This window comes from Catharus ustulatus, chromosome 7 (genome assembly GCF_009819885.2).
Source record: "Catharus ustulatus isolate bCatUst1 chromosome 7, bCatUst1.pri.v2, whole genome shotgun sequence".
NCBI lineage: Eukaryota > Metazoa > Chordata > Aves > Passeriformes > Turdidae > Catharus > Catharus ustulatus.
The window spans coordinates 28,894,386-28,911,364 of record NC_046227.1 but is presented as its reverse complement, the minus strand read 5'-3'; the positions used below and the strand labels follow the sequence as shown (position 1 = coordinate 28,911,364).

The 16,979-nt window shown below is 39.8% G+C and overlaps 1 protein-coding gene across 11 annotated transcripts in view; it reads right to left on the bottom strand.

The window, feature by feature from the left end:
- The window catches only part of KALRN (kalirin RhoGEF kinase), a 461,256-nt gene that overhangs the window by 207,245 nt on the left and 237,032 nt on the right, over positions 1-16,979 (bottom strand). For all 11 annotated transcript variants that reach the window (XM_033064817.1, XM_033064825.2, XM_033064827.2 and 8 more), the window contains exon 10: positions 1,077-1,199. In XM_033064817.1, the coding sequence (XP_032920708.1) occupies positions 1,077-1,199 (123 nt within the window). The remainder of the gene's footprint in view (positions 1-1,076; positions 1,200-16,979) is intronic.

Here is a 16,979-nt window from a genome sequence, read left to right as displayed (position 1 = left end):
CCTCTTACCCCCACTATTAGTCTGTCCAAAGCAAAGAGTATTGTATTCTCAGGTCCTTGACCTCAGATAAAGCCTGAGATTCCTTTCACTTCCCCTCACTGCATGTCCCCATGTCCATTTGCCATCACCACATTCCAGTGTCACACTTCAGACAGGCCTCATAAATTAGCAATGATATTCTCATGTGAATACACCAGAGCAAAGGGCTCCTGTCAAAGCTGTTGGGAAAGAACTAGGTTCAACTTGTGCCAATTATTGGTAATTAGGATGCACCATAAACTTCATGTTCCCAACAGTCCAGGCAGAGCAATGAGACACTCAGTGATTCCAGCCATCAGCCATAAAGGAATCACATTCAGAGGAACCCAAGAGGTTCTATAACCTCATAAATGACACTTTTTTTCTTTCCTCTGCATCCTCCTTTGAAACATCCACCTTTATTTGAACACATGTGGTCACCTAGTGGACAAGATTCCTTTGCTCTGAATTTGGCCTTGTGAAGGGAAAGGAAATGTGTCTGAAGTAACCCCCAGAGAGATGTGCTGAGGTGGAAGAGAAGGAGGCCTAACAGGGAGGTTAGAAAAGTCATCAGGGATTTTTGCCTTTCAGTCCAAAACAGAAAATCCCTTCCACATAATGCACTGAAGAATGGGAAGGGTGTTTGTCCTTCCTGCAAACTCTGGTGTTTCCCCTGCTTCTTGACTGCTGCTTCCCACCTTATGCTCAAGGCCTCAGTCTCCACCTTTGGAGTTACGATTGATTTTTCCATTGCTCTCACTCATAACCATTCTCCTCTATGTCCCAACAGAAAATGTTACTTTCCCACAAGCTGCCTGTAATTTCTCATGAGCCTTGAGACCTTCATCGACCCAGTGTGGTGATTTTCTGACTGTAAGTCCTGCCACTACCCTGCTCTGCAGTGTGCATGCTGACTTCCAGACCTCAGAGACAGGATCCTGGGCAGCTCCAAATGATTGAGGAGAGCAGCATGACCCAAAGCACTGAGAGCTTTCTCTGAATATGCAAAAGGAGTAACAAAATTCAAGCCAACAGAAGTCTCTGGTTCACACTCTTACCTGTGCTACCTCTTCAAAATCATCATGTCTCTTCTGCAGTGCACGTGCTCTGTGTAGAGACTTCCCCACTCCTGTGTGTTTGCTCAGAAAGGCTTCCCCATGGTTTTCAATCCAGTCCAGTACCTGCCAGAAAAGAAGAATATCTGGTTACGTCCCCTGTCCCAGCAGCACAGAGAAACCCTGTGAAGTGAGGATGGAACAGCTGCAGAGGAATGCCTTGTGCTTGCTGAGACTGAGCACAAGCAGCTCTGTCAAAATCATCTTAACTGGAGAGAAGATAAATGCTCATGGATGCTGCTGCTAAATTAGGTTTATTGAATTTTTGCTATTCAATTTATTTTGAAGTGTAGCTTAGTTATTGGAGCCTAGCAGATATTAAATATTTACTTTCACATAGATGACTTTTAGAGAAAGAGAATCAGAAATCTGGAATCTTTTACAGGAAATACCTTCCCCTGATGAGCTTGTGTAAACTGCAAAACAGCAACAGCTGATTTCACATCTCAGTGTGAGAGGCAGTCCAAAAGCATGTGAATGGATGAATTAAAATCTGTTTTACATGGGGAGAAAGCATTATCAGAGTTACTGGAATGAAAAGGTAAAGAAACTTTCACTTCTAACCAGAAAATATTGACAATGTGAACCCTCCAATTCTTCCAGGTTCTTCTATTGAGTTACAAAGGTGACCGATCCTTATTGAAAAGTAGGATTACAAATCTGATACTCTGAGAGTTACAGAGGATTCTCTTTTAAAAATGTGTTATCTTGTATGTGCAGCACCCATGTGGAGTTTCTTCTCACAATAACAGTGACAGTAATATTCAGATCAAATCTCTTTGGGGTCTACTACAAGCTGGAAGAAAATCCCAAACTTGACAATATAAGCTTTGAAAATTTCAGAATGAGATTGATGTTCTTTCTCCATTTTCCAATACCAGAAGCTAAATGAATACATAGTACTTGAGCAATGGTATTTCTGTAACAGGTGGGACTTCCTTCAGCAAGGAGCCCTGCACTCCCAGCAAGTCCTGGATCCTTACTGTGGCTGATGCCAATGGACTGGGATACAACAGCTGGAGCTTCTGTCCCTCCGAAGGGACAAGACACTGCAGGCAGCCACAGGATAGTGACTCTACCACAGATATTATTAACTGAGCCCAGAAATCTACCACTGGGGAAATGGAAAATGGGATTATCTGTCTTGCTTGTCTATTTCAAGCAAGTAAATTATTTCAGGCATTTAATGGCTTCGTTGTACAAAATCTAAACCACCTGAGCTCTGAGCTTTTTTGTAATGTAGATCCCAGTTGTATTTTTATAGGAAGTCCTAAGTACAAACAAAGCTTTACACACATATACTTATGTTCCAATCCTATTTCTTTACAAGGGAAAGCATTTTTTAAATTAAAACATTGTGTTTACAACACATTTTTCATCCACAGAGTACAAGTAATTTCACAAAATGGGGTGACAAAGGACTTATGTCCTGCAGGGACAACATGTATTTGACACAAGTGACACTGAGGGGAAGAGGAAGGAGGACCAGATGTGTTGGCAGTTCAGCCATCACTTCCTGCTTCCCTTTCTTTGTCCAGCTTGTGTCCCATTTGCTCTGGGTAGAAAATCCCAAATACATTTCTTCAAATTGCTTGACAGCCATGTGCCAACTGATCTGCTAAGAGCTTTTCTGCAACATGTTTTTGACTAAGAATGACTCTGTGACTTGTAATGACAATTACTGGGGGCCATTCTCCCAGCATTTGTGTTGTTAACAGTCTGCAAATAACCCCATTAACAATCTTTTTCCTCTTGTCAGGAGTTTTCAATGTATCTATTAAAAATGGAAGCAAAGCCAAATACAAGGCTGGGACAAATCTCATCTTACATTCTTTTTTAAATGGCAAATGGCTTTACTTTAAACAATGTTTCATATTAAATTAGGATGCAGTATGTGCTTTTTATTTATTAACAATTAATAGCCTCTTACTGTAACCCTACAGAAAACTATTCCAATAACTTTTTCATGCTGTTCAGCATTTTCTGTTCTTGGAGACCTATGTTAACATATCTGACCATTTCAGTCATCAATGAATTTGTTTTCACAACCATTCTGTGAAACATAAATTCTATAATTTCATTTGCATAGAAGAGAGGAAAATAAAACCATTACATATACACAATATATATATTATATAAAAAGTCTAAGTGAATTCCTGAGTTGTCCCAGAAAACTGGCAAAAGATAAGATGTCAGTATGAGGCTCTCCTAACCTGATAGGTCTAATTAACAAAAGAATCCTCAGCATTTACTAAGATGCTAATAAAGACAATATGTTTTTCCATATATAAAGCACTTGGATGTAATAAACTCACAATCATCTGCAAGCATACCACAGAGATACCACATTTCTGTTTCCATCATAAAAGACACAGAAAGTTGGCACTTTTAAAAGCTGAGATATGGAATATCTGAGTGAATAAAGGAACAGCAAGAACATAAATCTGTGTGGACACAAAGCACTTAATCTGCCCTGCAAACAATGAGAAATATTAAGCAGTCAGTCTGTGGTGAATGCAGGAAGAATTCTGGAAGGTCCCAGTCAAACCTGAGATCACCAGCACTTGTTAACATCCACGTGTCAGCATATTGGGAGAAATTCTCCCCTACCCTAAAGATAGGAAATGCCTTTAGAACTAGAAAAACTGTATGATAATTCAAGACAAACATTTAACATTTTAATTGAGAGCACAGAATGTGCAACTTACTCTACTGCCAAAAATTAACATCCTGAGATACAGGTAGACATTGAAGTTACAGTGACTTAGTTGAAATAATTTCATTATCACTTAAAGACTGAAGAAGCTTGAAGATGCCATTAAAAGTGAAGAATGTTTTCCAAATTAAATCTTCAGATTTCCTAATTGTGCTTTATTGCAAAGCTGTATTTTATTCTAGCTAGGAAAGGACTATAACTCATGAGTGACTATAACTCATGAGTTCTTTGGAATTAAAAGAACTATTCTGTTCTGTTAAAAGCTGTTTCTGTTCACTGGGGTATCTAAAATATGTTAATATATCTTTTTAAAAAATTATTTTTATTTCACTAGTTTAAGATCAACATTGATAGAAACATTATTTTCTATTATGATGTGCATGTCCTACCTCCTTATCTCCTCAAGGGCACAATTACACACCCAACAAAATAAGCAGCAAACCCAGGTCACTGAGAAAATGAAGTAAAACTCAGTACAGCTACAGCAGGCTGACTGTGCCAGCTATTACAGTCATTATATGGCTGGATAACCACAAGATTCAAAACACTACCTGGAGGAAGAATAACCCTAACTGTCCCTGTAGAATGATCTGTGTAACTGTTAAAATAATAATAGTGGCAATCCAGACAGGTTTCATCTGAGCAGAGCATTGGGAAGGAGATATTTGAAAAGAGCCACTTCCAGAGCCCTTTCCACACTCCTTTTTGCTGAGGACCAAACTCCTGCCTGAGGGAAGTCTATGACCTGCAGCACAATTAAACTAGGAAAACAAATACTGCCCAGGCAAGGTCAGGGAAAAACATACTTGAGAGTTCACTGGCAGGGAATGCTGATATTTTGTATGGGATACCATAGGAAAACATGGGAAGAAAGAGATGGAAGAGTGGTTTGAGAGGGAAAAGGTTGAGGAAGCAATCAGACAATAATTTAGCAAAGTTCTGGGATGATAATTGCACTTCCTCTAGGTTAATCTGTATGATGGGAATATGGCAAGATGATTGCATTAGTGCACTTAAGGTCAAGTCTTTAAAAACTTTGAAAAAGTTAATTTAATTTTAAAATAAAAAAAAGCAATGGGGTTCCATTTTAAAAGGGAAAGCAGGCATTTCAAGAAAGCACTTTGAAAATGAAGTCTCTTTCTGTCGGTATCTTTTCTAATCAGGAAATGTGAAAACTAAGAGACAGCTCATAACTTTATCCAATTTAAATCAAAATCTCCTTGGGAACCAATTCTTTCCCATCAAATCCTCATGATCTGCACCCATTTAACATGAACACAAAATGTCAAAGAAGTAGTAAATCCATTACTTTAAGGAACTATATCTGTTCTTGAATTTAGCTGAAAAACTTCTGTATTTTCACATCTTTTAAACTGTGTTTCTTTTAGCAGAAATGAAAGAAGATGAAATGAGGATGACCTGGGTAAGAGTCACTAAAGGTGGGGACAAACTTGAAGATCATTGACTCCAACCCAGCATTGCCAAGCCCACCACTAAACCAGGTCCCTACAATTCTGCATGTTTTTGAAATACCTCCAGGGATGGTGACTCCACACTTCCCCAGGCAGCCTGAGCTCTGAGGGTTGCTCAAACATTGCAGACACTGACACCTGCCCTGGTGCAACAGGAAGAGATGAGAAGTGTGAGCTGGTGATTAAGATGCAGCGTGTGGTACCAGTGGTGACAGAGCAAGCCCCACTTCTGCATTTGGCCCTGTGGAACAGTTCCACTGCTCCTTAGTGAGGTGACCCACTGAAGTACCTTGGCAAGGGAATCATTAATCTTTGCTACCCTGAGACCCACTGTTGTTGCTATAGTGACTCTTAAAACTAGGTTATTCTGAAAACTGAAAATAAACTATACCATGTTATACCTCAAGCAGTTAAGAGTCAGAACTTGGTCTCAAAACAGTACAAACCTGGTATAACTCAAAGGGGTTAGTTTGACTCCTTGGTAACATAGTTGTAATAAATTCCAGAGCAATTCCACCTAATCTATTTAGCTTTAAATGAGGTCCCATTTCAAATAGGTGCCTAAGCATTGCCTAACTTTAAACACATGGATAAACCTCTAAAACTGTGTAGTGAAAGGAACCCAGGCAGTATCAAGCTGCCACTACGAGCATTTTTTTGTTTGCTCTTGAGACACCATGGGCTAACTAAATTCTAGTGAGATACAGGAATTCATATGGCACTTGAAAATTCACAAGAATCAAACCTTATCTTCACTTTTTCTGTAGCTGCTATTATGAATACTCTGAGCTCCAAGGCTCTGCATGTCTGAAACTGCTATTCCAGAGGCTCTGCTTTTTCTTGCCAAGCCTGCTTTTTGTAATCAACAAATGCAGTTAAAAGGTTCATGTTTCAGACCATACTTTACATCAAAAGCTTATTATAAATGTTTTGTTCCACTGCACAGCAACAATAATATTTTCTGTGAAAGCCCTTCAAAATTGTACAAGCCTAGTTACTAATACTTACTAGATGTACCAGATTTTGCAAATACAAGACAGTATGTCTTGATACTTCATTTTCTTCTAGCAGAACTAGAAGCTACACATCATATATGCAATTATGTACAACACAGTTCAAAAAAGAAATGCTCTCAGGTTACCCACAAATCACTCCTTTATTGGGAGGCAAAAGCACCTTTAAGAGATACTTTGCACATTTGTCAGGGACACCAATGACTATGAGTAGAGGTAGCAGCCAGCGTGGGATTGTCAACTTCTCTCCATTGGAATTCCATCTAGTGGACAAGGCTGTTCTGTGCAGGATGGCATGGCCAGCCCAACCCCTGGCCTGCTACCAGGCCCTCCAGCAGAACTTGGGGACAGCAACAGCACCAGGGAAGACAGAATAAGCACTGAGAATCAGAAGAAAAACAAAATGATAAATCCCCCCAACACACAACAACTCAACGAGACTTAAGAAATACTAATCCTCTGTAATGAATAAAATGCACACACAGTCTGATTTAAATCAGTTTCTTTTTGTATTCCAAATCATTGCTGAAAATAGATTCCTTTTCCCGATTAACCCTGGCCCTGTCACAGCAGGGTAATGTCAAATAAAGGTCTAGCTGAGAAAACACACTGAAATACAAAGGAACTTATCCTCTGGCTTTTCCTGCTATTATTAATGGTTTATAATAGAACCCAAAACAAAACTCTGTCATTCTCATCTGTGGTTTCTACCTCCTAATAAAACTGAGCTCCTTTTTTCACTTCTTTCTTCATTATAAATTTATGTTGGGGGAACAATAAAATATTGTTACAAAACCTTTTAAAGATGGGGATCGCACCTCATGTTTAAATCAGAAACATCAACTTTGGCTCCCACTAAATGATTTTTATTTTCAAGGCATCTATATCTGACTCTAAAACTCAGATCTTGTTCCCACCAAAAGCCACAGAGAAGTTTCAAGTTTCAAGTTTCAAGTACCTTCAGCAAATGTGGATCAAAGACCCCATGTTTGTCAAGCTATGAAGCAGGAACTATTTGTGCATCCAGCAGGATCTGAGCCTCTGGACACACATCTCAAACCATGCTCTATTTTCCATGTAGCAGTGTGTGACCACGTGTAGCTCACAGGTTGTAGTGCACAGGGTGAAGCAGGTAAGTGCAGTCCCCATGTCCAGGTACAGCCCTGCTGATGGAGCTCAGCAGCACCAGGAGGGAACAGGGCCTTTCTCTGTTCACTGCCTTGGGTCAAATACATCAAATCATGAAAGAGTTTCAAGAAATAAGTAGAAAGCAACAAGGATTTCATATCAAAAGTAGACTGGAATTGGAGTGATTTGGTTCAACACCCAGCATGGCAGTTCTGCAAATGACTCAATGTCCCTGCCTGCATTCACTTTTTAAAAATAACATTAATCACATTTACAGTCGAAAAAAGCAAGGTTGACAGAGAAAGTGGAAGGAAAGATGCCTTCCACTTTAAGTTTTTGCAGCTTCTAGGAATATGTGGTTCCAAATTTGGTTGGGGATTCTAGGAACCTTTTCCACTGAAGGAACATACTGAAATATTATAAATAATAAGCAACATGATGGCAGCTGTACAAAAGGGAACAGGCAATCAATTGAAAGGCAGGGCTTTAAAATCAGGTGTAAGCTGTTCCAAACCCACTCTGGAACAAATTCCTAAGTGTATACCTATAAATCCTGAAATACCATAGCTTGATCTGTACATGCAGGAATGACTAATTCATCTTCAGAAAATAATATAGCCAGCCTACCAAGTTCTTCTGTATTTAATTCAGCGCAGACTCTAAATATTAAGAGTCACTTATTTCAAACTAACTTAATGCATGGTATAACCCACCAGACAAGCAATCTGAGTTTTCAGAGGGGGAGTTTTGGGCATTTGGGTTTATTTGTTTGTTTTAAGGTGGAATTGAGTGAACAGAGCTACACTCATTAACATAGTCTGAAAACTGGACAAGAAGGATGAATTTTGATACTTCTTCAATCCTTTCTCAAAAAAGAGCTCTTAAAACACTACAACACACAGTGCTCCCTAAAGTCAGTTAAAAATGTTGGACCACCATTTTGCCTTTCCTTTTCACCACAACTCCTCCATGTGGTATGTGTGGACTCAACTGTCTGGGTCTCTTTCAAAAGCCAGAGAACTAATACAGCTGCTATTAAGTAGGAGTTTTTAATCACTCCCTGCTTTTGCTCTCTAATTGTAGCTATTCCAAATACCACGGCATAATTAAAGAGGTCCTTTCAAAAGAAAACATACAGTCCCATTTACCCTTGGAGGGAAAAACAACCTTACAGACCTATCAGTGTTTTGCTGCATATTGCATCTAAATTAACAAGGGGAATTAAATGCAGGGCCAATTAAAACAATTTTTTTTAAATTTCCTTTTTTATCTTCTCTACATTCAACCAAAAAAAGAAGTCTTTATGAAGTCAGATTGTAGGTGTTTTTATGAGCTTCCTGGACATTATGTGAAAGTTTCACCTCTGCACAATTTTTCATTTTAACAACAAAAATCTAACATTTGTAGTTTAAAGCCCCACTAGTTTGTCAAAACAACATCCATGTTCTGTTTTTGCAGTGGGGGCAGACTCACAAAGTACAGCTGACATGCTGAACACATCTGAGTAAACTATACTGAGACATGTGGGTCCAGAGGAGTTTCAGGAAAGTCCTAGATATACAAAAATACATTTATATAGTCTTGTTCACACTTCTCACTGCTTCTAGCACCCACAGATAGCCTACAAGCCCATCTGGAAACAGCTCTGTAGGAGTTTATCCAGAGAACACAGTCCCTGCAGCAGGATGCTTGTTCATCAACAGCTTCTTCAGTGGAAAACACTACAGAATAACAACTCCCCCAGCAGCCCCCTTCTTAGAAGTCTCTATTGCAAAAATATGCAAACTGGTTATGAAAGGGCTGCAGACTTAGGATGACTAAGTGAAGACATGCTAAATATCTCCCATAGCAATGGACTGCACACCAATGAGACTGCTCACAACTTCTAGCAGAGGCTCAGAAGTTCATGGGGTCTTGGTGCAGCATTACTCTGCCATTTCCCACTCACTTCCAAGAACTTTCACATTGTTGTAAACCCACAGACCTGGGCAATAGTCAGAATTATCATCTCATCCCAGATATGCCACCTGCCATGGGCAGCACAGCTGCTCCCCTCGTGTGATGGTGAGGGACACACTGCTCCCATAGGGCTGCTCCACTGAACTCCTGACCTTTTCACAGCCATACATGGCAAAAATAACCTCGTGTCTGCTTTCTGCAGATGGCTACTATGCACTTAAGGTTCTTCACAATAGAAGTATCATGATGGTTTGAAACTGATAGGAGTTTGGAGGAGTGAGAATACAATCTGTTCTGGTCCCATCCACCTTCTTGCAAAGAAAAGAGCTGGTCTCAACACTAGTAATTAGCAAAATGTAGGAATTAGTTATGTCTCTCTTGGAAACAGCACGTTCAGTTCTGGGCTCTGGCAGAGCTGCCTGGGTGTAGGCTGGGCATTTTGAAAGCAAGACTTGTCCCTTTCCTCTGGGCAATGCCTGAGGTCACACAGCCCCAGGCTGCTCCTTCGCTAAATGCCATCATCTGGGATGTGAGCTCCCCAAAAGGAGTGGGAATATACACCACAGCTCTTAGCCTGAGAAGGAGCTTCTTTCAACTTAGCATTGCTTTCCTTTGGTAAAGTTCACATTCATCAAATCTAACCCACTTATCTTTCATTTTCTTGATTAAATATTTCACTTCATAAAATTTGGCAACTGCGTCTCTAAAAACATTCCAAGTAAGAAAACAATAGACAGGCAAATGAAGAACTAATGTTTCTTCCTTAATGCCTGGATTGTTACTAATGTTCCTAGATTATTGTTTTTAAGGAAATCAAGAAAAGAAAAAACATATCCTCATGCTAAAAACCCTGTTGTATTTTTTAAATGCTGAACTTCATTTAGACAAAATTTCAAAGCTGAGTGTAGGTGGAGAAGCTATAAATAACCACATTTGTGCATGTTCTTTCTGTACACGACACAGAAAATGTGCTCTGCATCAGCATAGAAAGATGCTGCTGTGCTCTGCATGAAGCTTCTCCAGGCTGACAGGTAGATTATTTATTTTGTAGTTATGCTGCTGGGCTGCTATTTGTGAGTCTTTTCTACAGCTCTCAGTAATCATACCTGGCACTTAGCTGCAGGGTAATGAATTAGCAATACAATTAATCAAGTCTGTCAGACTATGACCAATGGTAATATTCAGAAACTCAAAAGCATTTTCTTACTTAGAACATATAGACACTTTTGGTTGTTGCTGTCCACTAGTTAGAACAGTTAGAACAGTGATTTTGCTCCTTCTGAGACTAAGACATTTTTCCCAGGTCTCCCTTTCTTATCCCATGTTTGTCCTCTCACATCACTTTTCCAGATGCAACTGCTGGGTCAGACATGGCTGTGGCCAGCTCTAGGTCTAGGTCTGGCTCCCCGCATCTGGCTGTTTGCTTGGACACAAACTTTCTGATCCTACTGAGAAATTTGTGCATTTCAAAGTGTGGCCTTTCATGACTTGTGAAGTATTTTCCTTGCATTTCTTTGCTTCATTTTTTTTTTTTCTTGGTGGGAGTGTCCATAGTGTAGAAGGACCCCTTGAAATTTATAGCAGGTCTGCAGGAAGAAAAAGAGAAGCTACACAAGCTCTTTAGAAAAGCTCATTATTCTCAAATGTATAAATAGAGCAATTGATTTGAACTCTGCCAATGACAGATGTGCCTATGGGTTTCAAGAGGAGAAACAAAGCAAAACTAAAAGAGAGTGGATAAAGATTCAGAGAAAACCACAACTGTTCTTCACAGATCCAACACTGATTTGCTTTATGGTCCCTTTCAGAGCCTCAGTTTGTAAAACACAGAAAGAAATTCTCTGTCAGATAAATGTCAGACTATCATTACTGCTATCATAAAATGTACATTTTGATAGTATCAGCCCACTGAAACCTATTACTTTCTTAGACATATTTAAAGGTAAGTATCAACTGGAAAAATAAATTTTTTTCCAAGTTTGTATGTGCCAGGATGTGTGCAGGGAGAAAGGAGTGCAGTACAAGGCTGTCTGACCTGGCAGTGCTCCCCGGACACTGGGTCCTGCCCAGCAATTCAAACCTGCACCACAGCTTCTCTCCGGCTGTAAGGCCACTGGAGCACCTCTTCGGCTGGTGTTTGCTGCCTGCTAGTCACTGTTCAGGCAAGCCAGCTGTGCTCAACACACGTGTCCAGGGCAGAGAAGTCTCAGCTCAGTACTGCAGGTAACTGGGGAAAGGGCCAGGCTGCTGTGGTGTGTGAGAAGCTTTGCCTGTAGCACACAGACCCCAGCTGAGCTGGACACTCCCTACGCCAGACACAGCAGGGCTGAAACAAAAAGCCTGGAATGTTTACATCCTTGTGCAATCTCCTGCTGATTCTTCCACATGTTACAGCAGAAAAGGATCCTGTGAGGGTTTCAAAGGCTCAAAGGCCAGTGATCCTACAGAAGCACCAGAGAAGGCCATGGATAATGGCAGTGAGGAGCTGTTTGTCAATGGACAGCCCAGGCTCCCATGGCAGACAAGTAATGCAAAAATAAACTAGAATTTATGGGCAAGAAGAACCAGACTTATGAAAACTGTTTTCTGCAAGCAACAACCTTGAGCTGTACAGAGAAAAGAGCAGAAAATTAAATTATTCCAGGAATGAGATTCATGAGCAGAATGAAGGGCAGAAGTGTTTGGGGACTTTCCTATGAACATCTATTTAAAGAAAATTTCAGTTTTCCCCAAACTGAATTTTTTTATGAAGAAATTTCTTTCTTGTTTTTCTTCTACTTTGATGGCTCCAGGGCTACAGCATCCCTCATCCTGAACCTCCTTCTCTTGCTGTTTCCTAACACCTTGTGAACTTTGAAAACCTGGGGAGGTAAGCAAGCCGGAAACATATCCAAAATATATTTTAGTTGTTTAAAGTTACTTTTTGTTGGAGGAACAAGGAAAATAACAATACAAAGAAAGTTTCATTTTGTGGTTTCCTTCCCCCCCAACAACTTTCCCTCCTTATTTGGAAAGGGAACCGTCTGAAGGTCAGAATGTTTTATATGTTGCTGAAGCCAAAAATAAAAGTAATTTTCTCCATCCCTCAATACACTTTCCATCTAAAAAAATCCAAAAGCCAGGGAAAAAAAACAAGTCAAGAGCTTTCAAAACAAAGGGAGTGGAAAGGTGAAAGACCAATGGATAGACCTGAAATGTGTTTGGTTCGCATATTTTCACATTTGAAAGAGATTTTTGTTAAAAGGAACCATAGTGTAACATAAAAGAAGTTTATGGCTGTAAAAGTATACAGGAGTTGGAGCCAAGCAGCTCTGCATAAATGTGCCTGAAGGGTTACCCCAACCTAGGCAATAGCTTCCAGAACTACAATCCAGGTTACAGCTTCTCAAAACAAGCAAGAAGCTTTGTGTAAGACTTCCCTGTGAGGAATATGAAACAAAAGAAGTTGCCTAAAAGTCTCCTGTGAGCTGAGACTCTGTGTTTAGCTCAAAATAGTGCACAATCTCTTCCATGGAAAGGAATACCAACACTCTTCAGTCAGGTTGGTTTGCTAAGGTAGCTCCCAGAAGCAGGCACAGCCCACAGGAGATGCTAACAGGGCAAGGAGCTGCTGCAGAGCCCAGCCAGGGAAAGGAGTTTGTGGCATGGAGCAAGGCACAACTGTGTGGACTAATAGGAATGACTGCCATGGAGAGGAGCAGTGGGCAGACAGGTCATGGTGCCAGAGCAGCTCTGCCTAAGTTGGCTCTTGCTACCCAGCAAGACATAAAAATCTCAAACCATGAGTGTAATTCATTACAGAGGGGAGAAGTAACCTGCTGGCTGAGCAGCTGCTCTGTGGAGGAAAACACAGGGAAAAGTGTTTTGGTTATACATTAGGAACTAGCTTTCATTATGTTCTTTGTTGTCTGGCAAGGCTTTTTCTCACATGAATGAAAATACCTTTTGTTGGCCATCAGTCAAAAGCAATATAAATGATCACTCTGAGTGACAGACAGGACCACAAAAAATCTGGGAGGCCATATGAGGAGATAATTGAAAGTAAAGATCAAGGGAAACAAATGAAGTAGAAAAGAATAACTATTTTTTACTCCTAAACCAGTGCCTAAAATAGCATCTTTATTTCTTAGCATAACATATCTTTATTTCATTTTTAGATAGTCCCAATAAATCCTATGAGATCTTTCCATAAGGAGTAAAACTGGAGTAGCAATGACTTTGTTGGTTTAGAGCAAGGATTTGTGAGGCAGACATCCTGACGTGAAAAGTTCTAGTCATGAAACTTGAAGTGACCTTTGGCAGGTTGCTCAACATCAACCTTTTAAAAAACCCATAATCCTGAAATGAAAGAAACCTTAATAAGCAAGAAGCACTACTATTATTGTTACTTCTTAAAGTTACAGGGCAGAAAGTTTTCTGGCATTCCAGCCTACATCTACTCAAAGACCTTATTTTTCTCCATGTCTTTATGACAATTACTCATTCTTGCAATTGCTTTAAAAAAAAAAATAAAAATATATATAGCTGGAGAAAACTCTATTTTATTTCTCTTTCTTCACCACTGCAACCCTTCTATTTTTGTAGGGCTAATCAGTAACAGACAAGCAAAATTCTCTCTCGTCCTTTGCCATGACACTAAGAGCCAACGATGCCTTTCAGAAACAATAAACTACACATGATATTTTCAAGAATACTGACATGCAAACAATCCTGGGACAGAAATAGACAATGAGGACATGAAACATAATGACTACAAATTCTGTTCAAGTGTAACATCAAATTTTAGCAGTTTGCTGAGGACTGACTTCCCTGCAGAATGATGGAAAGCAAATCTGTAATCAGGAAGACACTGAATGCCCAGCAGAATGGCACCACTCAGGATTTGGGCTTCTGCATCCTAATAAATCTCACCCAACTGAACTGAAGGTCATGTCTGAAGAGCCTACATTATCATTATTTCTCTGACAGTCTGGAATAAGAGAGGGAAGTGTCCAGGGTACAATGAGCATCATTCTCTGGAGATGCCAGTGTGTCTTCACTGATTATAAAAGGAAACTCTGCATTAGGCTCCTGACTTGGATGATTCAGTTATGCTTCTAAAGACAGGCAGGATAAATACAGACCGTGGATCATTACACCTGCCTACAGAGAAGGAACTGCATCTTCATATCGCCTTCTCCATTTCTCCATGCTATGACTTGTGTCCTCTTCATCCACTGAAAGACAGATCCAAATCCTCAACGAGTCAGTATGATTTCAGAGGATTTCCACAAGAGAAACCCTCTTAGGTTCTAAGCCTAAGAACCCAAACATTTGCCATTCAAGAAATACCAAAACAGATCACCTTAAAGGAACCAGGTCTTGAAGGGCAGACAATGCTCTAAACAAGAAAAAACACTTTTTGACAGACAAAGGCATTTATTTTTTTTTTCTATTCCCCTTCTCACTTCAATAGGTTCAAAGATCAAGCTGGCTTGTTCAGATTTCTTCAGATCTTATCTCCCAAGACAGCTGTGAAGCTCATCAAAGTGTTCTTGCACTGCTCATACATCAGTGCTAAGTAAACTTCAGTTGGTAACTGAATCTGGCCCCTGGAGTTGCATATCCCTTCCACTACTGCTCTGTGTATAAATTAAAAAGTGATCATTATTATTTTTTCATCAGTGACTCTTTAGGAGCACAAAGAACAATGATCTGCCTGTCTTAATAACTATGTAAAGGAAGAATGAGACAAAGGTTGTTTCCAGATGATTTCAAGTTATACTTTAAATCAAATTATTAAGATGATAGTGTATGGTAATCAGCAACCTCTAAAGGATTTCCAGAATAAATATCTTTAAACAAAAATTTAAACCTATAGCTCTTTGTGAAGAATTTTGGCACAAAAATAATACAAGATAATACTGGTCTAAATTTAAGAGCATTGTCAGACATTAAGAACAGAGCTCCGTTTCTCTTATGTGAGTTTGAAGTATGTAAAGCAATTTACTTTTTAGGCTGCCAGCCTCAGACACATGAGGTGTTCTTGCACCATACAGTGATCAGTGGTTACAGGGTGCAGATGTCCTGGGTTCTGCCTGTACAGAAGTACAGAGCCTGCTTCCATACCAACAGCCAGTCTGAATGTACACAAATAGCAACATGCCACATGATTGCACCCTCACTCATTCAAAGGGAGGATTTCTAAGACAGAGTTATTGGTGAAGAGGAAAAATGCATATTACTTCTTTCAGTTGTGCTCTTTTTCCAAGAACCCTGTCCTGTTTGTGTTGGACAACCCTGAGCACACTGCCAATAAATGCTCCATGTCTTTGCAAGCTAAAAGAACTAGAGAAACATCCCTGTGAAATCCCCAGAAACTGAAGAAATATGTGGGCAATATTCTCCTTCCAAGTGTGGTTACTTGTGTGGCAAATCCAGCACAATCTGGTCAAGGAGAACCAAGGGTTGTGTAGCTATGCAGGGTGCTCTTATTCTATCACCACTAGAGCTTAGAGGCATCTATAGTCAGTAGAAATAATTTGAAATTCCTGCATAATCCTGTGCCACTGTGGGCTCAAATTAAGGAATGACAGTCATTTTTTTAACAGTTAAAAATAAGGAAATGCTTCAAAATCAGCAATGCTTGTTGTTTAAGTGGCCACTTTCACTATATTTGCAGGATACTCATCAGCACAAATAAACCACCACTTTACTTTCTGCACTGGTTACTTATAAGCCCTCTTCAGAAGATGAGTGGGGACACAGATCTCTTCATTGTCTGGACTCACACATTGCCTGAAAAAGGTCCCATTCCTTTGGCAGGAACAATAGGCATGGAATGTAAATTGCCATGAAAAAGCAGTTGACAAAGTGTTTTATTGCATGGTCTGTGATGTGGATGGGAGCAAACAGAAAACCCTTGTACTACAATTGTACATCCTTTACTGCATAAATAATAAAGCAGAGAAGTGCTACATCAGAGATGTTAAAGATGTATATTAGTTTAGAGACACGTGCATATAGTATTAAGTTGGTCCTTCAGAGCTCTGCAGGTAAAAGTTGAATGGTATGCATGTATGAACAATTCTATCAGAATTGTCTGGTGAGATATTCATATCAGATAATAGACCAGTGGCATCACCAACTGCTGGAAGGACAAGATTAGTGAGAATAAAGGTATTTATCTCTTAGTCATGGATAACAAAAGGTTATTTTCTTTCCTGTTGTATCCCATTGGGAGAAGGTTGCCAAGAAGTTTTACCAGTATTGATTCCTTTTTCATTGTTTTTGGGGGGTGCAATCCAACCATAATTAGAACCTCTACCTCACTGTCACTTATGGCTGGTAAGGTCACACACAACTTCTAAGCTCAGAGAAAGTACAGTAGTAATACTCTGAAAATGTAAACATGTAAGTGACAAACATTAAATGCATCTCATGACCACATCTATTTACCAAAGGAGTTGTGAAAATTCTCTAGGATGCTTTGAATTTTAATGTTTTAATTAATGACTGGCAGGCTAAATCTGTTCAGATGGCACACAGAGCATGTGATGTATTCTTGCAGGGTGATGTG